The sequence below is a fragment of the Pipra filicauda genome, unplaced genomic scaffold, assembly GCF_003945595.2.
Source record: "Pipra filicauda isolate LSUMZ 115617 unplaced genomic scaffold, ASM394559v2 scaffold333_size800053_pilon, whole genome shotgun sequence".
Classification (NCBI taxonomy): Eukaryota; Metazoa; Chordata; class Aves; order Passeriformes; family Pipridae; genus Pipra; species Pipra filicauda.
In genome coordinates, this window is record NW_024104458.1 from 154,694 (window position 1) to 176,729 (window position 22,036).

At 59.1% G+C, this 22,036-nt stretch overlaps 4 protein-coding genes across 19 annotated transcripts in view; 3 read left to right on the top strand and 1 right to left on the bottom strand.

The window, feature by feature from the left end:
• Positions 1–754: 754 nt before the first annotated feature.
• CYSRT1 (cysteine rich tail 1) lies at positions 755–2,519 on the top strand. The gene has a single exon (XM_027727114.2). It carries the CDS (start codon positions 841–843, stop codon positions 1,237–1,239), a length of 399 nt encoding a protein of 132 aa, XP_027582915.2. The 5' UTR covers positions 755–840; the 3' UTR covers positions 1,240–2,519.
• Positions 2,520–7,265: 4,746 nt separating this feature from the next.
• LOC113991063 (RING finger protein 224) lies at positions 7,266–7,772 on the top strand. The gene has a single exon (XM_027727067.1). It carries the CDS (start codon positions 7,266–7,268, stop codon positions 7,770–7,772), a length of 507 nt encoding a protein of 168 aa, XP_027582868.1.
• A 4,073-nt stretch (positions 7,773–11,845) lies between these two features.
• On the top strand, positions 11,846–13,543 carry LRRC26 (leucine rich repeat containing 26). Its single transcript, XM_027727068.2, has 2 exons — positions 11,846–12,389; positions 13,284–13,543. The coding sequence occupies exons 1-2, from the start codon at positions 11,846–11,848 to the stop codon at positions 13,541–13,543; spliced, it is 804 nt and encodes a 267-aa protein (XP_027582869.1).
• Positions 13,544–17,255: 3,712 nt separating this feature from the next.
• GRIN1 (glutamate ionotropic receptor NMDA type subunit 1) overlaps positions 17,256–22,036 on the bottom strand; it is a 37,929-nt gene continuing 33,148 nt past the window's right edge. For 6 of the 16 annotated variants that reach the window (XM_027727083.2, XM_027727081.2, XM_027727077.2 and 3 more), the window contains one exon: positions 17,256–17,680. In XM_027727083.2, coding sequence (XP_027582884.1) covers positions 17,612–17,680 — 69 coding nt within the window. In that variant the 3' untranslated portion in view covers positions 17,256–17,611. The other 10 variants (XM_027727079.2, XM_027727072.2, XM_027727070.2 and 7 more) reach the window with 5 other exon arrangements.

Here is a 22,036-nt window from a genome sequence, read left to right on the forward strand (position 1 = left end):
CCAGATCCTTGTGGCCCTTGCCCAGTGTGTAGTTTCGGTGTGGGCCGGGCTGGTGGGTGGGTGCTGGGGCGGGGGATGCCAGTGGGTGGGTGTCGGTCGCTCGGCGCTGGGTGTTGGGTGACGGTCGCTCGGGGCCGCTCTGTCTGTCTGTCTGTCTGTCGGTCGGGGCGGCGCCGCTCGGGGCGGTCCGTGCAGGAGGAAGCGCAGCCGGGGCAGAGCGGCCCCGCAGTGGCCGGAGCCGCGCGGTCGGTGAGTGCCGGGGGCGAGCGCTGCCCTCACCCTGCCTGTTCCCCCTTCCCCTGCCTGCCCCCCTTCTTCCCCTGCCCCCGTCCCGCCCCAGTTCCCCATCTCCCCCCGCCTGTCGCGTCCCCAGCTCCACTCTCTACTCCCCCTGTCCTGTCCCCTCTTTCTTCCCTCTCTGTCTCTCCACCCTCCTGCACCCCCTTTCTCCTCTCTCCTCGCTCCACCTCTGAGACCTGTCTCCGCCCCCCCGCCCCAATTTCGTACCCCACCCCACTGCCCTACCTGCACACTGTCTCCCACCCAGCACCCCCTTCTGCCCCCCAGCACCCTGCTCACCCCCTTGGCTCCCTGCTCCACCCTCTCCTGCCTCCTCTCTCAGCTTTTCCAACAGGGCCACTTGGCCCAAGTGCTGCATGTCAGGGTACTCTGGGGCTGGGGAGGAGGGGGGAGCAGGGTCTGCACCCCAACCATTGAGGTCTGCTAGGGGTCCCTTCTGCGTGATGTGAGAACAACCCCAGCAGTGACGCCCCACACCCTGGGTTAACAGAGTCTCTGCCTCGCAGGAGGTGGGCAGTGCCAGACAGGCCGCGTGTGCTGATGAGGAGCAGGGAGATGGATCGAGCCATCAGCCTGGAGAACCCCTATGCCAGTGTCAACATTCCACGGGAGCAGTTCCAGCAAAGCTTTATCACTCGTTACCTGAAGGATGAGCCCACCATCATTGCCAACCCCGCAGCAGTGCCCGCCTATGGCATGGAGGAGAAGGTAGACTCTGCTAATGGCTGGAACAGCCCAACCATCTCCACAGATAAGTCCTGGTCCCGTCCCTACAACCCCTATGCCAGCCTGAGGATGCCCAATGGTGAATCGTCTGCCTCCTTCTACACCGTCACCCTGGACAAGCCCCCCAGGGCTCAGGAGCAGGGGGCTGGCAGGCGGTGTGGCTGCTGCAGGTGGTGCCCCTGCTGCCCAAAGTGCTGCTGCGTCATCTCCTAAGGGCCTTCCCTGCACCCGTGGGTCATGCCGACCATGGGATGAGGCCTGGTGATCCCACGGGGACAAGGCTGCTGGCCTGGGCACCCCAGGGAGCTGCCCCTGGCACCTGGCAGAGCTGGCAGCTGGGACCTGGCACTGGTTGGACTCTGACATTGCTTTTCACCTGTGAGCTTTTCAGCCAGATAATCTGGTGATGGGCACCTGCCAGGTCCCGAGAGCCCAGTGTGGGGCCCAGGAGCCCTGGGGATGATGTGTGCCAGGGCAGACGCCACCAAGAAGTGCCTGCACTGGGGACGGGGCAGAACTTTGAGCCTGTAATCCTGTACGCTGCCCCTGCCAGTCTCCCCAGGCTGGGAAATCTCCACGTCTGGGAAGGTGCAGGCACTGCCTGCATGCCAATGGATAGGTTTGGATAATGGCAGTCCTGTGTGCATGGCAGAGGAGGACATCATGACTACCTTGGAGCAGTGGAAAGAAGCCAGGGACATGCCTCCAGCTGCTATGGGGACCCACCTCCCCAGAACTGAGTCATTCCCTGAACACCCAGAATCATGGGGATGCTACAGCGCCCTGTGCCAAGCTCCAGCTCCAGCTCCAGCTGGGTCCTGCTCCTCCTCGTCACACTACCCCGGGACAGAGGGAAGAAGGCAGGAAGGACAGGCAGCCAAAGCATGGCAGAGTGCCAGGCCATGTCCCAGGGCAGCACCGGGTAGCACAGCATGGATGTGAGCATTAACATCCCAGTGCTGGGAAACCCCCAGCCCCATTCGGTTCCTCCTGCCAGGCTTAAGGGCACTGGACACAACTGCCCATACCATCTCCATCCCAGAGCACTGGGACTGGCTCCAGTGCAGAGGGCTAGCCCAGATCCAGCAGCAGGGTGGCACTGGGGGGCACCTTGCTGGTGGTGCAGATCCCCAGCTTTTGCCTTCTGCAGCCCCCTGGACACGGCGAAAGGCGAGCGAGAAACCATCTGGCTCTTCACAACATCCTGGGGCGGCTCCAGGCTGGGAGTCATCTGGGTCTGGCACCATCGACCTGGAACAAGCCTGCCATTGTGCTGACGTCCCGCCATGGTGTTGACGTCCCTCCGTGGTGCTGGAATCCCTCCGTGGTGTTGGCATCCCAGGGGGAGTGGCACTGCCAGGCAGCAGCAGCACAAGCACCGCAGCTGCTGCAGAACTGCCTGGTCTGCGGGAGCAGGGGCTTGGGAAGGGTGCCTGTGTTAGCAGATGACTTCAGGGTGCTGCAAATAAAGTTACAGTCATCTCCTCCCCTGACAAAGTGTGCCTCTTCCCTCCACCCTGCGTTTTCCGGGATTCCCGTGTTACTTCTTGCTTATCCTGGCAGGCTGTGTCAGGGCAGTGCAAAAGCCTCCAAACCAGGCTTAACTGTTGCACTGCTGACTCGTGGCAATGGCAGTGTCAGGCTGAGCTCTTTGGCTGGCTGCCACCCTGCTACCAGCTGGGATCCAACACTGCTCAGGTACAGCCTGCTCCTGCCCACCTAGAGACACTGGCTGGTGCTCAGTCCAGCCCTGCTAAGCTGGATGGTTGTCCTGTATTTTGGAAAGAGTGCAGGAGTCTGGGAGGGACTGGGGAAGGGGTAAGTTCCTGGCTGGGGCAGCTAGGTGAGCTTTGGGGCACTGCTCTGGCTGGTTGTGACCCCGTGGGAGTCCATTAACACTGGGAGCCCCCCACTGCTTGGAACTCACCACTACTTGGAGTCCACCTCCACTGAGATCCCACTAGCACTGGGATCCCACCAGCACTGGGAGCCCAGCACAAGCAGGAGCACACCACTGCCTGGAAGCCCACTAACCCTGAAATCCCACTGCCGTGGGATATGCTGGGCTGGGGTGGCAGTGGCTTGACAGAGGTTTGGCCCTGCCAGTTTGCCCCCTGCCCTGGCAGCCCTGCTTGGCCCAGGTCCCACTCCGGCGTGTGGCCGGGGGGGTTGTGGTTCGCAGGTGGAGGCTGGCAGGGACACGGCCCCGCGGTGCCAGCCCTGCACAAGGAGCTCTCTTGTTCACCCTGCCCAGAGCGCGGCAGTGCTGGCTCGGGGACGAGCAGATCCACCCCTTGTTTGCTTTCGTGTCCCCGCCGCCAGCCCTGCCCGGCTCTGGAGCCCACCCGGGCGTGGCTGGGCAGGGGCCACGTCACCGCCGTGGCTCGGCTGAGCCCGCAGAGGCTGCCCGGGGTCCCGGGTCTCTGACGTGCTCAACACGCACGGTCTGGGGAGCGAAAACTGTCCCCGAGGGGTGCCGGGCTCCTTGGGCAGAGCCCCGGGGCTGAGGGGCTGCTGTGGGCAGGGGGGCAGAGGGGTGAGGGCCCGGGCAGGGCACTGGCAGGGTGCAGCATCTGCAGTGTGTCATCGCTGCCCTTCGCTCTGCCTAACCCCGGGGCGATGGCAAACACGCCGGGAGAGGCCGGGCAGAGCCTGCCAGACAGCCGGGCAATGATTAAACTGGAGGCAGCAGGAAAGCCGGGGGGGGTGAGCAGGGGAGGGGCTGCTGCCCCAGACCTCGGCAGGGCTCTGGGTGACCCGGGCAGCTGCGTGCAGAGTCCCGGGGTGTTCCCTGGGTGCGTTTTTTCTTTGAAAGGTGCTCAGGGGTGCGGAGGGTTTAGCTGGGCGATCGCCACCTTCTGCCTCTGGAGCGTGGGTGGTGGTGCAGGGCTCTGGCTCACCTGGATCTCACCTTTGCTCTCCCTCAGGGTGCCGCTCCCCACCCCGCGGTGCCGAAGGTCCCTGCAGCGCTCGGGGTTGAGGTCTGGGAACAGGAAAAGACCTTTCCCACCCGTGGGTGTCGCTGCTGATTGCAGATCTGCCTTCCCCGAGGGGAGACCTTATCGCTCCCTACAGCTCCCTGAAAAGAGGTTGTACTGGGGTGGGGGTCGGTCTCTTCCCTCGGGTAACAAGTGACAAGAGCGAGCAAAAATAACCTCAAGTTTTGCCAGGGGAGGTTTAGATTGGATATTAGGAAAAAAATAAATCATGGAAGGAGTTGTAAAGCATTGGAACAGGCTGCCCAGGGAAGTGGTGGAGTCACCATCCCTGGAAATGTTCAAAAAATGTGTGGATGTGGTACATGGGGACATGGTTCAATGGTTAACATGGTGGTGGTGTAGGGTTGATGGTTGGATTCAATGATCTTAAAGGTCTTTTCCAACCTTAATGATTCCATGATTGCCTGTGCCTGGATCCAGGTGCTTTGGCAGGGCTCATGGTGCCCTCAGTGCCAGCATGGCAGATGCACAGCCCATGTCACCAAGGGCTCCCTGTGGGGTGCAGCAATGGGCAGGAATGGCCAAGGGCAGCTGGGCACAGCCCCTCGGTGGGACACAGCTCTGCTGGCACCGGGGAGGGGACAAGAGGGCTGATGGCCAGGGGACAGGCAGAGGCTGGAGAGGGGCAGGAGGGCAGGCAAGATGTGTATGTGTGTGTGTGTGAGAGAGAGAGAGAGGCAGCCAGAGGGGTCACTACCTCTGAGCAGTGCCAGGGGTACTCCCACTTGTGCACTGAGCCAAACCCACCCCTCTCACCCTTTTTGGGCAGGGTTTCCTGTGGCCTAAGGGACTGACACATGCCTGTGCCATCCCTGTCCCTGCAGCAGGTGAGCCACCCCCTCACTGTGCTTCAGGTGGGTCGGAGACTGCCTGCCAGCTTTGGGACATGCCTGGACGTACCCAGCATGTCCCCGGGCCCATGGCCATGGAGGCAGCATGCTGTGGCCATTGGGAGCCAGCTCTGTCCTGGTTGTTAGCACCAAGGGGCTGCCAACCCCTGCAGGCAGGCAGGGGGGTACCCTGAGATGCCAGGGCACAGTGGCAATCCCACACAGATGGTTCCTGACCCGCCCAGGGCAGATGGCTCTTGCCCCCACCTCGGCCCGTGGGTTTGGCCAAAACTGAGGTCCCTGGCACAGCCCTGTCCCAAGCTGGCCCTGCTGTCCTGTGCCTGCCACCAACCTGGCAAGGGGAGGGCAAAGTCTTGCTATGGGATGCCACCCTCATTCCTGGGGATCTGTGGGCACATGCACACCATGTGCGCTGCCTGGGGAAGCCTGTGACAGAGGATGGATCAGGATCAGGACATGTGCCCCAAAAGGTGCTGTGCTGCCAGTGCTGGTGCTTTGCTCCCAGGCACTGGGGACAGTCTTTCTGCAGAGCCCAGCGATCCTGTGGGGCTCTCAGTTTCCAAAACCCCCAATTCTTTCTCCAGGGAGTGCTGGAAATGTGGCCCGAGGGCTGCTGAGATGTCTGGTGAGGAGGCAGCACGGGAGAGGGCTGCCTGTCTCCCTGCCTGCACCGCTGCCTGTTTGTGCCTGCAGTGGGAGCTGCTGCCCTCTCCTGCTCCCATGCAGGAATGCTGTCAGGTGTCCTGGCAGTCCTGCTCTGCCTCCAGGATAGGCTTTTCTCCTCCAGGATCCTGTGCCTAGGATCTGCCTCACTACCACCCTCTCTATTTCCAATCTGGAGCACCCTCTGTGCTGAGGCTGGAGCCGCTGGACCCCCGGGCAGGGGAGCTGGCAGTTGTGGGGACAGCCTGCCACCTCCCTGGTGCTGCTGCCTCCCCTGGGTCATGCAGGTGTCCCAGGGGGGTGCTGGGCTCCCCCAGCCTGGTGATGACCATCAGTAACTCACCCCCAGCGCCAGACCCTGCAGCTCCAGTTGGGACAGCAGAGGCAGGTCATGGACATGTCACCCCCAGGCACCGGAGGAGGAGCACCACCCCATGTGTGGGCACTGCCAGCTCAGAGCAGGCTGGAGCCTCAGTGTCCCTGTGCCAGCCCCAGCCCTGCCACCCCTGCCAGCCTGGAGCCTTGCCATGCCCTCCCAGCCCGGTCACTGCTGTCCCCACAGTCCTCATCACCTGGGCACGTGTGGGCTGGAGTGCGATGGGGTGTCTCTACTGGCCAACATCTGCCAACATCTGTTCCTGGCCAGGAGGGGTGGCCCAGGATGTGGAAGGCTCCGTTGCTGCTGCCCAAATCCAGCCGACGCCCAAGCCCTCTGCCCACGGTGAAACCCAGAGCTCCTTGGCCTCACAGGGATGGTTCCCTCTGCTAGTGAAGCACAGATGGACAGTTAACGCCCACTCCTGGGGCTTATGTTTCAGAGGTCTTTGTTATCCAGTGTTTGTAACCCAATCTCCCAGGCTTGGCTTCCTGGCAGCAGATCCGATAGCGCCTGTCCCTGAAAGGTGAGCCCCTTCCCACTACTGGCCACCAGCAGCCACGGGGACGTGGCTGGGGAGCTCCTGCAGCTCAGCCCCCTGATGCTCCCCACGGGACTGTCACAGCCCCCGGGGACAGCACAGCCCTTCTGCAACCAACTCTGAGGCCCTGGGGAAGCATCTCAATACAGGTAGGGATGGGGAAATTGGGAGAAGGGGAGGACGTGCACCAAAATGGTTGAGGTTGCCCAAAGAGAGGGAACAGGGTCTTGGAGGCCTCTGGGAGAAGTTCATTAATATGCTGGTGGTACCAGACCCCACCTGGATGCTGAGATGAGCTGGAGCCCTCATCTCCTCCCCACCAGCCCGCATGCCCATCCCCTGCTGCTGACAGCCATGCTGTGGTGGCCTGGCACAGCTCAGGGATGAGGAGGAGCAGGGCTGTGGCACTGCCTGGTCCCCTGAGTGTTGCCCTCCGACCCACTCAGCCACCCCACTCCTGCTCCCCCCATGTCTCCTCTGGACGCAGGGTCCAGGCAGGCTGCTGGGGTCTGCCTAGACCATATTCCCCGTGGGCTGGCAGATCTCCCACTGAGGGTGGGAAAACATCCTCCATGGATGCAAGGACAACCCACTGCAGTGACAGGGTCCTGCTCTTCCAGGCAGGGCTGGCCATGGGACAGGCAGGCAGCAGGCAGGGATGATGGGCAGGGAGTATGGTGCCTCCCAGGGAACTCCCCCATCTCTCCCACAAGGCGGGTGCACGCAGAGGTTATATCCCACCCCTTGACCCCCTCCCCAGTCACGGACGGGTCTGGTGACTCCTCTAAACCCCACCTCCCCCGCCCAGCATGTCCCAGGCCGGCGGCAGCCCCCGGGCAGAGGACGCGGGGCCGTGTGTCGGGACGCACTCGCGCACGCCGAGCCGGGGCAGCCAGCGAGTCGAGTGCATCATCTGCTACTCCTCCTACGACCTGTGTGCGCGGCTTCCGCGGCGGCTCTACTGCGGCCACACCTTCTGCCAGGCCTGCCTGAAGCGCCTCGACGCCGTCACCAACGAGCAGCGCTGGATCCCCTGCCCGCAGTGCCGCCAAAACACGCCCACGCCGCGCGGCGGGGTCACCATGCTCGACCTCGACCTGGCCACATTCCTCGCCGTCAAGGCTGACAAAGAGCATCCCCGCGCGGCCGGCAGGTCCCAGCCCGACTCGCCCACCAAGGGCTCGTGCAAGGAGAAGGCGGTGACCCAGCAGCCGGCGGGGCTGTGCCAAGACGCGGTGCCTCCGGCGCTGTTCCCCCGCCGCGGCTGCTGCCGGCTGTGCCTGTGCTGCGGGGTGACCGCAGCCTTCGACAGCTGAGCCCCAGGAGGGGACTGCCAGCGGTGCGTGGGCAGCTGAGCTCCCGGGGTGCAGCCCGGGACCATTTCTGGGCACCCTACGCCATGCCTCAGACCCCCGTGTGGACATAGCAGTGGGGCTGTGCTGGCTCCCTTCAGCCCGTCCTGTCAGGATTTGGAGTGCATCAGGGGGGACGAGGATGCTTCCATCCCCTCATCCTGACCACCTGACAACTCAGAAATCTGGTCCAGTCATGGACATTCCCTGGTCCCTGAGCGAGGACTGGCTCGTGCTCCATTTCTCCGTGCACGTGGCTCTGCAGCAGGGACAGCAGCGCTGGGCATCCCCCAGGCAGGCACATGGAGCCTGGCACAGCGATGCTGTGGGGAGCACGTCCAGCACCCTGAAAGCTCCACACCTATTAAAGACACTCTGTTGGCCCTGCTGGGCTGCATGTCTTGGCCATATTTGTCAGTAAGCCTGGGGTTAGGCTGGGGCAAACCCTGCCTGTGGTGGGTGTGGGGAGAAGTGCCCTGCTCTGCCGGATTTCTGTCCTGTAAGTGTTTGCTCTGCTGGCAATTTGCATAAGAAATTTTGGCATTACGGTAGCTGAAAGGTTGAAATTGAGGATGACAGAGTTGTTAGGAAGCCGCAACACGTTGCTTCAGCTACTTTACTCTGGTGTAGGAGTAGAGCTGAGCTCACAGGAACTCCTGCTTGGCCTCATGCTCTGTGGCCAGATTTGGTTTTTCCTGCCTGACCCTCTCCCCACAAACAGGCACATACAAACCCCACTGTTTTTCCAGCTGTGCCTTGCTGCCTGCATGGCTTTCCCTGCCTCACCTGCCTGATCCCACACCAGGGTGCAAGGACAGGAGTCCAAGCAGCTGATCTGGGTTAACAGAGGCCAAACAAGGAGCACTAGGGTGACACTAAAACAGCTCTTGGGCAGGGTTTGGTGTTGCTTGGGCAGCTCTTGTGATCCTTCCTCAGAGCCCATTTTCTGCATCTGTTTTCCATGTTGTTTATAAGCTCTTGAAATAAATATCTCAGCACGGGGATCCACTGACTGCCCCTGGGGGCTCAGCAGAGGACCCCAGCCTGTGCCTCCCTGGGGATGGCTGGGATCTCCATGCCCCCTGGGCAGTCCTGGTGCTTGGCTGTTGCCTGCACTGGGTGCCAGGGCTGCAGCTGGAGGAGTCCATCAGTCATCCCATGCACAGTACCCACACTGGTCACAGCACCCACCCTGTGCACAGCACCCAGCTGTGAATGACACCCACACCGTTCAGGGCACCCGCACTGTGCACTGTACCATGCACAACTCTGCCACTTGGTGTCACCTGCCATAAAAAAGTCACAGCTGAGATGTTCCCAGCAGAGCTCAGCCTGGGGAGCTCCAGGGGAGACAGAAGTGTGTGTGGTGTGGTTCAGAGACTCCATGGGAGTCCTGCCTTGGACCTTTAATTACATGGGGACACACAAGAAATTAAAGCCTTCAAGGAATGGATAAGAGCCATCACTGAGTCTTAATGCACCTTCTCCTCTATCTTCATTTTGCCCCAAATACACAATGGTGGGTGGTGGGAAGAGTGTGGGAAGGGCCCACCCCTACCCCAGGCACTGCTCTGTACAAAGGTACCAGCAGGGCTCTGTGCTCAGCCCAGCACCTTGGGTCCCAACTTTCCAGCAGTGATGGGTGACCAAGCCCACGACTTCCTGTCCCACGCCCCCTGTTCTTACCTCTGCACTCCCACTCCTGCTCCCCTTCATCCCCCCAGCACCAGAACCACTCTGTGGGGCTTGACCCTTGCCATGTGCCTCTGTGCACGTTCCCCTGCTCCCAGCCAGTGACTGGTCACTGAAGGAGTTGATCGTCCTCTCCATCATTTCACTCTGGGAATGGTTTTGGCACCCTGGCTGGGCACCCTGGTTTGGCACTTTGGGCAGAGCAGGGCCAGAATTGAGCCCTGTGCCCTGGAGGACTCCTCTATCAGCACAGGCCACCCGAGCTGTCCTTGCAGAGCAGGTGCTCCGGGCAGCCTGTCCTGGTGCTGGCCCCAGGACCAGGCTGTGCTGTTCCATTTGGAGCCCAAAACCTCAGGAAGAGGCATCATGGAGGGGGAGCAGGACACCAGTGAATGCTGCCCTGGCTGGGAACAGGGATCTGGGCTCTTTTTGCAGGTGCTGAGTCCCCCTGTTCCAGAGAAGGGACAGGGACAGACCCATGCTCTGCCAAGCACTGGCAGCATATGTGAAGGGACAGTGGTGGCACTGCTGGGGCACAGGACCCCAACCTGCTATTGCAGTGGGGTGCAGCCAACATATGGAGAACAGGAGTGAGACTAGGCAGAAGCAAAGGATGATGTCTGGACATGGCTCTGGCAGGGACATCTCCCCTGCCATGTGCCATCACGGTGACAGCAAGGGGCTGGCAGAGGAGCTGAGATGGGTTTTCGGCCTCCTGGACTCTCTGAGCACAAAAGCTAGAAATGATTTTGCTTTTAATGGTGGTTTGGGTTATTTTTTCAATGATTTTTACACTTCTCATCTGATTCCAGGTGGATGTAGGCAGTGGGCAATGCAGTCCCTGGGGAGTAAGAATGTTTTGGGATGGGGCTCCCTAAAAATTCAGGTCTCCATACAGCCCATAGCTGCAGGTGGGATGAGCTGGGCCTGCAGCTCCACGTGGCAGTGGGTTGGTGCCCTTGCTCCAGGGCTGGGCTGGGCAGGAGGATTCCTCTGAATTATTTCCAGATGGGGATTAATGCAGCAAACTGAGTTTGCTGCAGGATAGATAAACAAACCAAAGCTCCTCGGGAAGCTATTAATAAACCATCTGCCTGCTGCTTCTGCCCCAGATCTGGGAACATCCTGGTCCTGACCTGGGGTGCAGCTGTGCCCTGCCCTGATGCCCTTCCAGCCCCTTGGCCATGGGGCAGAGGTGACAGGGATTCCTCCAGGTCTGTGACCACCAGGGTCCGAACGGGACAGGGGGTGTGAGGGTGTGAGTGGGGGCTGTGGCCCTGCTACAGGCCCCTACTCCAGACTGTAAGTGGGATAAGCTGCTGCCAGCCATGTCTCCTGGTCTCCCCATCCCTGCTGAGCTCTGCCAGGGACAGTGGCACTGGGAAGTGGCACCTCTCCTCTTCAGCCTTCTGCTGCAGGGCTTCAGGCAGCTTTGAACTGGAGCAGGTGTAAACAGGGTGGGGGCAGACTTTGAGCCCTCTCAAACTGGCACTGCCGTGCCAGGGTGAGGGTAAACTGGTTTTGGGTGGCTACAGCCCAGCAAGCTCACCTTTCCCATGCATTGTCATCAGGGGGCTCCTGGGTGACCCTCCACGTGCACACAGACATGTGACCCTGTGGGGGAGGAGAAGAGTGGCCCATGGGACCCTCATCCCAGCCCTCCTCATTTTGACATGGCTGGTGATGTCCTGCCAGGGGCAAACAGAGCCTGGACAAGGGCTGGGCTCACTGGGGTAGCCCATGTCTCCCAGCAGAGCTCCCCACTGAGGACCCCTGGGCATGGTGGGACAGCACAGAAGGTTAGACCTGTGGATGGTATGATTCTGTCCCGCTCAGCCAGTTACAGGGGTCCTGGGCCCACACACCCCTCTGTACATGGCTGGTGAGGCAGCACACCCACGGGGGATGCCCCTGGAGAGGATGGAGGCCAAAAGATGGATCTGGCTTTGCTTATTTTCAGCTCTCCAGCTTGCAGCACACACAAGCAGTTAATCCCAGGCTACGCAGAACTGGCTGCTTACCTGGCTGGAGCAGTGCCTGGCAGAGGGAGGGACGAGGGCACGGCTCCACACCTTGCCAGGGCAAGCATCACTGCAAAAATATTTGCTGAAAAAAGTTCAGCTCCACCCCGAGGAAAACCGGGTCCGGGAACAGAGCCTGATCCAGGTTTGCGGCCGGGCGAGCGGGGAACGCGTGTGGCTGCAGGAGCTGAGCGCGGCACTGCCGAGCAGCTCCCCCGGCACCGCCGCGCTCAGCCGAGGGACAGGGGGCTGGGCAGGGCATCGGGCACTGGGGAACCTGTCCTTGGGTAACCGCAGGTCGAGGAGCCCTCTCTGCTCTCTACCATGGGCTGCTGGAGAGTCCTCGGCCCCGTGCTGCCCCTCCTGCTGCTCCTGCACCCGCCGCCCTCGCCCGCCTGCCCGGCCGCCTGCCGCTGCTCCCCGGGCGAGGTGGACTGCAGCGAGCGGGGCCTCCGCGAGGTGCCGTGGAGCCTGTCGACCAACACCAGCACCCTGTGGCTCGGCTACAACTTCATCACCGTGCTGGGGCCGCGCTCCTTCCCTCCGCTGCCCGGGCTGCGGCTGCTCAGCCTGCCCCACAACCGCCTGGAGCTGATCCACGGCCGGGCGCTGCTGGGGCTCGGGGCGCTGCAGGACCTGGACCTGAGCCACAACCACCTGAGCGTGCTGAGCCCCGAGACCTTCCTGCCCCTCGCCAGCCTGGCCACGCTCAACCTGGGCAGCAACAGGCTGGGGGAGCTGGAGCCTGCGTTGCTGAGCGCCCTGCCCCAGCTCCGAGCCCTTCTCCTGCAGGACAACCCCTGGGTGTGCAGCTGTGGCATCCTGCCCCTCTGGCGCTGGCTCAGCCTCAACAGGGAGAAAGTACGAGGTGAGTGCCCGGAGTGTCCCCAAGCCCCCACCTGCTCCAGGCTGGCTGATCACCCCGGAGGAGCTGAGGCAGGACCTCACCTGGCTCCCGAGGGCTTGGGTGGTCAGTGCCCTTGGGGTACAGTAACCTTCCCCAGAACCTGTCCTCAGGCCATGGCAGCTCCTGTGTCTGCTTAGGTGGACACATCCTTGGGTCTTGTACCTGGTGCCCACCCTTTGACCTTGGTCACCAGCAGGGATTGCCTGGAGGGGAGGGCTGGGCAATGTCCCAGTGACAGGCACCCAGTGCTGTCCCCAGCAGTGGCACCAGTCCTGTCACGGGGAGAGCAATGGGCACCTGAGGGGCAAGAGGAGCCTGTCTGTCAGGCTGTTGACCCAGCTAGGATGCAGTGCTTTCAGCCCCTTCCCCAAAGCCTTCATGAACCTGGTTCTGATCCTACATTTCTTTCCCCATGAGCTCCAGTGAAAGACACTTCTGCCAGCAAGCTTTAGCTGCCACTTCTTCCTGATTGATTCCAGCTCGAATGTGCGTCTGCACTTGTGCTGGCTGGGACATTCTGTGACATCTCAAGCCTGGCTGCTGAATGCTCCCTACATTTGTCTCCTGGGAACCAGTCCCTCCACCTTGTCTGCCCTATCTGCCATCCTGCCCCAAACCCATTTTCCTATGCCCATCTCCCTGTCCATCCCACTCTCTGGGGCTCAGGACGTAGATGATCCCTGAACTCCACAGCTCCCTTTCTTTGTACCCTGACATGGGTGATCTTGATCAGCCTGGCCCCTGTCCTCCTGCCCTGGTCCCCTCTGTCCCATACAGAACTGCCATCCCCCTATCCCTGACACCTGCCTTTCCCAGATGCTCAGTGTGCCCACCAGCACTGCTTTTCTCTTCCAGAGAAGAGTTTGCTCCTCTGCAGAGTCCCGGAGCAGCTGAACAAGTACCCGATCATGGCCTTTGGGGATGAGTCCTTCAGGCAATGCCAGGAGACCTCACTGTCCTCCGAACAGTACATCACCTTCTTCATCATTGGACCGTTCTCCTTCATTGCCAGCATCTTCTTCTGCACCTTCATGGGCTCGGTCGTAGTGTTTTACCACAGCCTGCGCAGGGAGTCCCACTGCTGGAGGAGACCCCGCATCTGCAGGGTGCACTGAGGCAGGATGGCCAGGCTTTAGCCCTGAGCAGGCTGTGGTCCACACCCTTCTCCAGCTGGCTGCACCCACCTGTTGCAAACATGTCCCAGCAGACCAGTGAGTGGAAGATCTGTCCCTGGAACTGCTTTGGTTTTTCTCAGAGTCCCCAGGACAATTCCAAGCTCCCTCTGCCCCGCTGCTGGGAGAGCAGCCTGCAGCTCAGCACCCTGCGGGGCATGGGCTGACTGCAGATGTTCTCAGTGTTTTGGGAGCTTCCCCAGACCACCCTCAGACCCTTCCTGGGGTTGTCCAGGTGATCCTTCTCCCCTTGTCCTGCCCCTTGTGGTGCGCAGTGGCCTCAGTGTGCTTTTCAGGATGCACCACGTACCTCACTGTGCCTCGGGGTGCAGCCTGGGAGCCCCGTGCACATCTCAGAACACTTGTATTCCTCTAGGCACCCCAGGAGTCACCATTTGCCTTTTGGTGCAGCCCAGGTTGCCCTCTGTGTGCCTTTCAGTTTACTCTTAATCCCTCCTTGGGTCTTTTGGTGCCCCCAGCACTCTCTGTCTGCCTTCAATGACCCCATCAGTCTCAGGGTACCTTTCCATGCCTTCCAAACTCCTTGGCTTGGCTTTTCATGCACCCAAGTGCCATTTGTTTGGCTTCTGTGTCCTGACAGGCATTAGTTTGCCTTTTGGTGAACTGCAGAGCTCCCCATGTGCCTTTTGGTGCACCTGAAAATCTCTGTGTGTTTTTGGAGCATTCCAGAGCCTTCATGAGGCTTTCAGACTACCCCAGAGCCCTCATGTGCTGGCCAAGGACAGGGCTGGTTGCAAAACATTTCTTTTGATAGGTTTTTTTCATTGAGTCAGGAATGCTGGAGCTGAGAAGGCTCAACCAACAACCAAGATCTAGAGTAAGACTGAAGGTTACAGTGAGGGTTGGGAAGAGCCTTGAGTTTCCACTGATATGGTTCAGCAGAGGAACTGCCAAAGTATGGGTGAGGCTTGCAGTAGTTCCTCCCCCAATAGCTTTCCCTAGGCTAAAGCAGGCCAAGGTAGCTCAGTGATGGGAGTGGGGGCAAACAAGCCTGTGTGGGTTTACAGCACAGAGATGCAGCCCTTAATGCTGCCTCACCTCCCATCACCCACAAAACAGGGCTGGGGCTGCCCTTGCACCTCCCTACCCTGCCACCTCCTGCCCTTCCCTGTGGAAATGCTTCTGGACATGCTTATTGTTCGTACTGGGAGATGGCCTGGAAGGATCTGGAACTGTGCTCCAGAGGAAAGCACAAGCTGGGTGACAAAAACAATCTTTCAAGGAGAAGAGACAGCCCTTTTTGCCTGATCTCGTACCGACTGCAAGATGGTCAGGGCCACAGTGAGATGACTGTGACCACCAGCTCCCCTTGTTCACTCCATCTCAGCAGGAGCTGTGGACCAACCAGGGATGTGGCAGGTCAGTGCATCCCTCAGCAAACTCTTGGCAAGGGTTCAGTAAATCACACAGAGAACAAACCAAATGTCACCTCAGCTGTGGCTTGCTCCCATTTTTATTTTCAAGAGAGAAACCAACCCAGTGGGCTGCTACAGTGCCAGATTCCTACTTCCTTCTCTGTCGTGGGGTGTGGGGGCTGCAGGGAGCAGCTCCTCCACTGCCACCAGCCCTGCACCTGGGAGCTCTGCAGGACCTCTGCCAGGATCATCCTCTTGCCTGTCCCAGGAGCAATCCCAGTTCTCCCAGATCCTCTCTAGTGACAGCATTCAATCCTTCCCAAGTAATCTGGGGCTTCCCATTTGGAGCTAAGACCTCACTTGTCATCCTGCTCAGCCCCCAGAGCCCTGCTCCTCCTCCCAGGCCACCCTGAGGCTGAACCCACCATGAAGGCTGGGCTGGTGGTCTCGGCACATGGGGACTATTCTGTCAGTGGGTGATGTTGCTTCGGTTCAGCCCAAGGGAGCTACCTTTCTGTTTTGCAAATCCCTCAGTGGAGCCTCCCTATGGATGGGCTGATGTGTGAGGACTCCCCCAGATGCTTCACCCCTGTGGTCCATCCTCTGTTCCCAAAGGCTGGCCCCACTGGCAGTGCCCCACACTGGCTCCCAGGAGATGGGAAGCCCAGCAGTGGCAGTGGACCATTTTCCCTGGAATGAAGGTGGGTCAGAACCAGCTGCCACGCTGCTGGTGTTTGGACAGCTCCGGACTGTCCCCATCCCCTCACTGCAAGGCCTGTCCCCCTCCTGTGGCTGTTCAGGCTGTCTATCAGCTGAGTATCCCAGAATGATGCCAGTCCTACCCTCATCTCCTCTGCAGCTCCTGGCCTTTCTCCCTGCTGGTTTCTCCAACCCTTCCCGTCCCTCCACCCTCCACTGTTTGCAGACCCTGCAGTGGGGCTGGGTGAGGTTCTGACTCAGCACAGGGCTCCCTGCCAGCTTTGCCAGAAGCCAGAGACAGAAAGAGGCACACGGCATCAGAATAAACCACTTCATGATCCAGTCTAGACTTTACTGAGCTCTTGCAAAAACTCGGTATTAATGTTACATTGACGTATAAAGTAGAATGGGTCCAATTTCTCAGCTGGAGCTAGATGAACTAGATGGAGCCACAGCAGTCAGTGGGACGATACTCACAGACCTCAGCTGCCATTTGAAAATCCTGCCTGTGGGGCTGCTTGCCCCTGGGGGAAGCCCTGTCTGCTTGGCTGGGGCAGGGAGAAGGCAGTTCATGCCACTGGGGCTTGGTACCACATTGCAGGTGGGTTTTCCATGTTTGCAGGAGACGGAATATGATGCTGCCTGTGCATGTGCAGTAGCTGCTCATCACCAGCCTGGCTGGTGCCAGATGCTTCCCCCAGTGCTGGTGTCTCTGCACCCACTCCCAGAGCCCACAGTGAGGGTGCTCAGAGGTGCTGGCACATGGGGGTAGGCTTGAGGGGAGGAAGGTGCAGGAAGGAATGGCATCAGCCTGGCTTGTTTGGTTTCCTTCTCCTGAACTGCGATCTGGTTTCCATGTGTCCAGGTTCAGGCAGATGCAGCGCCATGAGTTGAGGCTTCAAGGCTGCCATGGGCGCTACTGGCAAGCTGGAACTACAGGTGAGGGTGGCAGGGAAGCTGGCAGTGCTGGCCGTGTGCCCCGACACTGCAGGCAGCAAGCCACGGCCAGCCAGCAGCATCTCTCCTTGCATTGCTGGTGCTGAGGCAGTGTGGAGCTTGGGTAAAGGTCAGTGCAACCATCCAGAGACATTCCTCATGGAAAATTCCTGGCTAGGAGAGCTACTGGGTGAGTGCTACATGCTGGCCATGGCCAGGTCCTGGGGGTGTCTTCTGTGCAGGAGCGGTGGGGAGCTGGGACCTTGGCTGGCAGCACGCTGTGGGCTCCAGGGTACCACAATTAGCACAGGAGCATGGGCTGCAGGGTGGGAGTGCTCCTGCTGCAAACAGACCATGGACAGGAGCCAAGTCACAGCCCGGAGCTGATGGGAGGGAGGAGCAGGGGGTCATACCCTGCAGGGAGCAGAGCACACATCTTCCAGCCCCTGTGGCAGACGTGGGGGTCACTTGGCACAACAGGAACATGTGCCCAACCTGCTGAACCACACCGGCTGCTCCAGCTACTCAGGACCAGCACGTTGCACTGGAGCCCTCCAGGTGGTGGGAAACATGGAGCACACGTTTGAGGGGCCGTGTGTGCTGAGAAGCCTGCAGCCTGCACAGTGGAGCACGTGTTTGTGGTCTGGCACCAGATGTTCCCCACTACCATGGGAGAGCAGGCACCATGTGCCTTCCACAGTCCTTTCCCCTTGCATGGAGCCAGTCAGTGGCAATCCTGATTATTGTGACTCTGCTTGGAAGCAATATTCTCTGTACAGTGGAGTCCAAACCGTGTCCTGGTTCTGCTGTGCGTTCTGGGGCACGAGCATGGCAGCAGGCCTGGGAAGGGAGGGAGATATACAATGGAGTCACTGTGTATGGATGAAGGATGCTTTCCTCCCATCTCACCCGGAAGAACCCATCAGTGTCCCTTGAAAGGCAGTCCTGGCTATGCCTTCCTACTGTGTTGGGCAAGGACTGATGGCCCTCAGGGAGAAGGTCACACCACAGTGCTGACTGAGGGGTCGGAGAGGTTGAGCTGGCCAGTGATGTCGGTGGGGTGATACTGCTGCAACACACAAATAGACAGACAAGGAGAAAGAAGTGTTAGGCAGTTCTGGCTCTTGTCCCCACTGGTACTTATATCCCATGTGTCCCTACGGGATATCTCTTGGGGGTGATGCAACGCCCCGAGAGCTGCTGCTGGCTGAGGTCCCCTTCCCAATGCAATTGTGCAGAGGTCATTGCAGACACTCTCCAAGCACCCTAGAGATGGGCAGAGGGGACACCCAGAAGCGTGGCGCAGCTTCTGCGGAGCGTGGCTGCCACGTTGCCCTCTGAGCGAGCCCCTCTCCACTCTGGGAGGGCTACAAAACAAAGCCTGTGACTCATCAGCCCAGCCCACAGCTGAACCTGTGTTTGGAGGGTCTGGCTGGGTTTTGGCACCTTTCTGATGCCAGATCAAGCTGTGCTTTGAGGCCAGGGCGTTTCACCTCCTTGCTTGAATGACTCTGCTGTGACTATCCTTTCATGCAGGTGAGATGTGTGGTGTAGTTGGCTTGTGATAAAGTGTGGCATTGATTGCTAATGTGAAAATACAGCCTGTGGTGGGGATGTGGCCTGGATTTGGTGTTCTGTGCTCCTTGTGGATGGGGGGGCTCAGCAAACACTCCCTGAGAGAGACCTCCCCCACTGCACTCCCGTTAGCAAGCAAGGGGCAAGAAAGAAATATCCACCAATGGGCAAGAAAAAAAGTCCTTCCTCCCTGGGCAGGAATTTGCAACTGGGCATTTATTTCTTCCCTTCCTCCTTTCGTACTCCCTTCCTCTCCCAGTCCCACTCTTCTAACTCCAAAGCCTGGACTGGTAGCCCTATCCAGCCCTGCTGTGAGAGCAGGTGGCAGGAACATCCTGTGCTGCTGTCCGGGATCCTCAACCAGTGCCAGGGCAGGAAAGGGTCTCAGTGGGTCTCGTGTGCTGCAGTGTAGGCCCTCTCCAGTGACATTTTCCCAGCCCTTGCACCACCCTGCCCAGGAGGGCTGACGTTTTGAGGGGCTCCCGGGGGGCTCCTCAGAGATGGGACGTGACCTGCCCCGCGTTGGTCGGTGCTGTCTCCGGTGGCCTCTGCGGTGCTGCTGGCAGCTCTGGCACTGTGGCTACCCTGTGTGCTCTACGCCCTGCCTCCTGCCACAGGGAAGTCTGGGAGTCCCCCCGTGTGGGGCTACCCAATCCAGCCTTGTGCTTTACCAGGACCTCTTGGTGGGGAGCGGCTGGGCCGGGGCCAGGAGCCGTGTGCTCCCATCTCTCCAGTACACATGCTGGGAATGAACTGACACCCAGGGAGCATCTCACAGGATCATCCTGTCACCTAGGGGACTAGCTAATATTCCCATGGAGCCTCTGGGAATTCCTCACCGTGGCCTTGCTTCACTAAGGGGCAACACCTCGGCCGTCACCTGTTGGCACGGAGAATGGCCGGGGCCATCCTGACACCGCTCTGCCACCCTGGGGGGAGCTTTTTGTGGCTGTTCATCAGCCCAACAAAAAACACCCCCTCCCAAAAATGGGCAGCCACCCCCTCCTTGTGAAAAATTTGAATTCCAGGCTAAATGCACCGTTCCCATAGCAAAACTGCTGAGAGGTGTGTGCTCATGGGATGGGGCTTGACTCCCGCAGGGAGGAGAGGCGACTGGGAAAGGGGAGAGGCCGGGTGAGTCACTGGTGGAGAAGAAGGAGGAACTTGAGATACAAAAATGAATGGGTAGAAGAAAGGTCCTTTGTTGAATATCCTGTCTGATGCAAGCAGGGTGGAAAAGCGTTGTGTGCATGTGTGAGTCGTGTGCCTGGGTGCACGTGTACGTGTGGCGTCTGTGGTGGAAGGCTTGGAGGTCTAGCAGGGCAGGCTGGGGCCTTCTGGCCTCTCTGCACAGCTCTGGGGGTGGGCATCGCTAAAATAACCAAGTGAAATGGGGAATCTGGCCAGAAAAATTAAAATACAAGAGCATGGCTTTTGATTTGAAAGCATATCTCCTCCAATCACAGAGTTGTCACAGGGTAACATTCTCATTTACTGTTTTTTTTGTTCATGCATGCAATTTTTAATAATAAAAATTAAAATTAAAAGAAAAAAAGAAAAACAAAAAAAAGCAAGAAAACGGTCATATCAAAATTATGTTAAAGTAGGACTAATGCTAGAAGCACATATCAGTAATTTAGGGTAAATTATGTTACAGGGATGGTGCAATAATCCCCAAACCAAACATCATAAAGCCAAGAAATTAATCAATATTAACCGTAGAAGAGACTCAAACATGTTAAGGTATGGAAGTGAAGTGAAGGCACCAAAAACTTTAAATGACAACCAGGAAGAAAATATAGACAAGAACTTAATGTCTTTAAAAATGACTTCAACCTAACTGGGCTCATATGGTAGTCCCTGGCTAGTGGAAGAGTTTTCTGGAAGAATTTTGGTTTGTGGTTGTTTGTTTTTTTTTTTTTTCAATTAAAAATTAGGATTCCAGCTAAATGCAATCTTGCTGTAGAAAATATCAACTTCCCTTTAAAAAAAAAAAAAAAAAGTTGTCTTTGACCTACTTTTGGTTCTTTTGGGCCAAAAAAAAACTAGGCTCTTTTTTTCAGCCAACAAGCATTTGGCTTTGGGACAGCTGATCCTTCACTGAGAAGGTGACCTTTTCCATGAAGCCCCTCGGCTCTCGACCAGCTCTGGCACCATCCCCACGGCTGCAGGGCAGCACCGCCGGCAGCGCCGCGCCCTTGGCGGTGACGTGGGACGTGTGTCGTGCCGTGCCTGGGGGTGCCCACGGGCTGGCAATGTGTCTCTGCGGGGGCTGCCGATGGCTGGGGGGGCGGCTAAGGGACCTGTGCACCTCGTTACGTGTCTGTAGGAAATGTGCCGGCTCGGAGGGTGTCTGTGTGGTTTATGCGTCTCACATGGCGTCTGTGGGGTTGCAGTATCGTGGGTGGCTGCGATGGATGGCAGTACGTCAGCTCTGCGAGTGCTATTCGAGTTGCAGGAGCTGCCTATGGGGAACACATGCATCTCCTCCTGGGGCGGTGGGGATGATGTGCCGCGGAGAGGCTGTGCAGCTCGGGTGATGGTGGGCGCTAGGACGTTCAGAGTGGGGTGGTAGCTTCCCAGGGCTGTCTTGGCTCCATGGTGCCAGCCTGTCTCTCTGGCACTCCTGAGGGACCATTCTGCAGGGCTGCAGAGCAGAATCCATTTTTAAAACTCCCGACAACGAAAAGGAAAGAAGCAAGGCCACCAGGTCTGCGTCTTTCGCTTGCTAGCCAGGAGAGCCTGTGGGGCTGGGGTCAGCCTGGCCTTCCAGCCCCATGGGCTCTCCAGCCTCGCCCATCTAAGACCTGGTGTGGGCCTGTGGCTCTGATGAACATCATGAAACAGAGCACCTCGCTGCTTTCTCGTCTTTACAAGGACCCCAGGCAACGTGCCCCAGCATGCTATGTACTCATGGGGCCTTCCACAGCAGGAGGGCATTGGGGTCTCTGGGCCAGGGCTGCTGCACAGAAGTGGAGGGCACCAAGCGCAGGCTGTGACATGAGCTGGTGGCAGCACCCTCCCGCTGGTCGCTCATCCCACAGAGCAACCAGCAAGTCTGCCCAACATCCCCACAAAGCTTGCTCCACCGTGGACCTCCTGCAATAGTCGGACCTCAGAGCTGCTAGACTCCAAGTTGGCCACGTTGGCTTGGATGTTGACCCCAGTAGCTTTTTCTTGACCCAGTTAGCCCAGTTCCCTGGGGAACGTGTCCTGGGACCCTGGCCACGTCACCCCATGGCAGGCAGAGGACTGTAACAGGCTTCTGGGCAGTGGGGAACAGTTGACCATAACTGCCTTGCAGATGCAGCTGCCCCCAAAGTGGTGACCATCTTCTGGGATGAGTGGGGTCATCTCCCTCTGCAACTGGCCTGTGAGCAATGCGCCAGGAAGAGCATGGACAGGACCCAAAGCACAAGGAGCCTCAGGCTGTGCTGATCCCCACCAGGCGTGGGAAGGGGGAGAACAGTTCCACAGCTCACCCATAGGACCTCTGGTGCAGGTGAGCCCTGGATCTGGTCAACTCAGGGCATTGGGTGCTCCTGCTGTGGGGCAGAGAGGGCTGTGGGCTGCTGTGGTGTAGGGTGGATGCCACACTGTGGAACAGGAGCAGGCCCAGGATGCTTCCCTGAAGAAGGAGTGGTATGGGAGGTACCAGGGATGCCACACGCCAGCTGCCCCATTGTTCTTGGGTTCTGCTCCTCTCAATGAGCCCACCAATGGAACTGGTCCCCCCAGGTGCCGAGGGCACCATCAGGCTTCTGCTTTCCCAGGGCCGGATCCCTTGGTTTCCTAATCATGGAGTAGTTCAAACACGTCAAAACATGGGAATCTACCCAGGACATGCAGA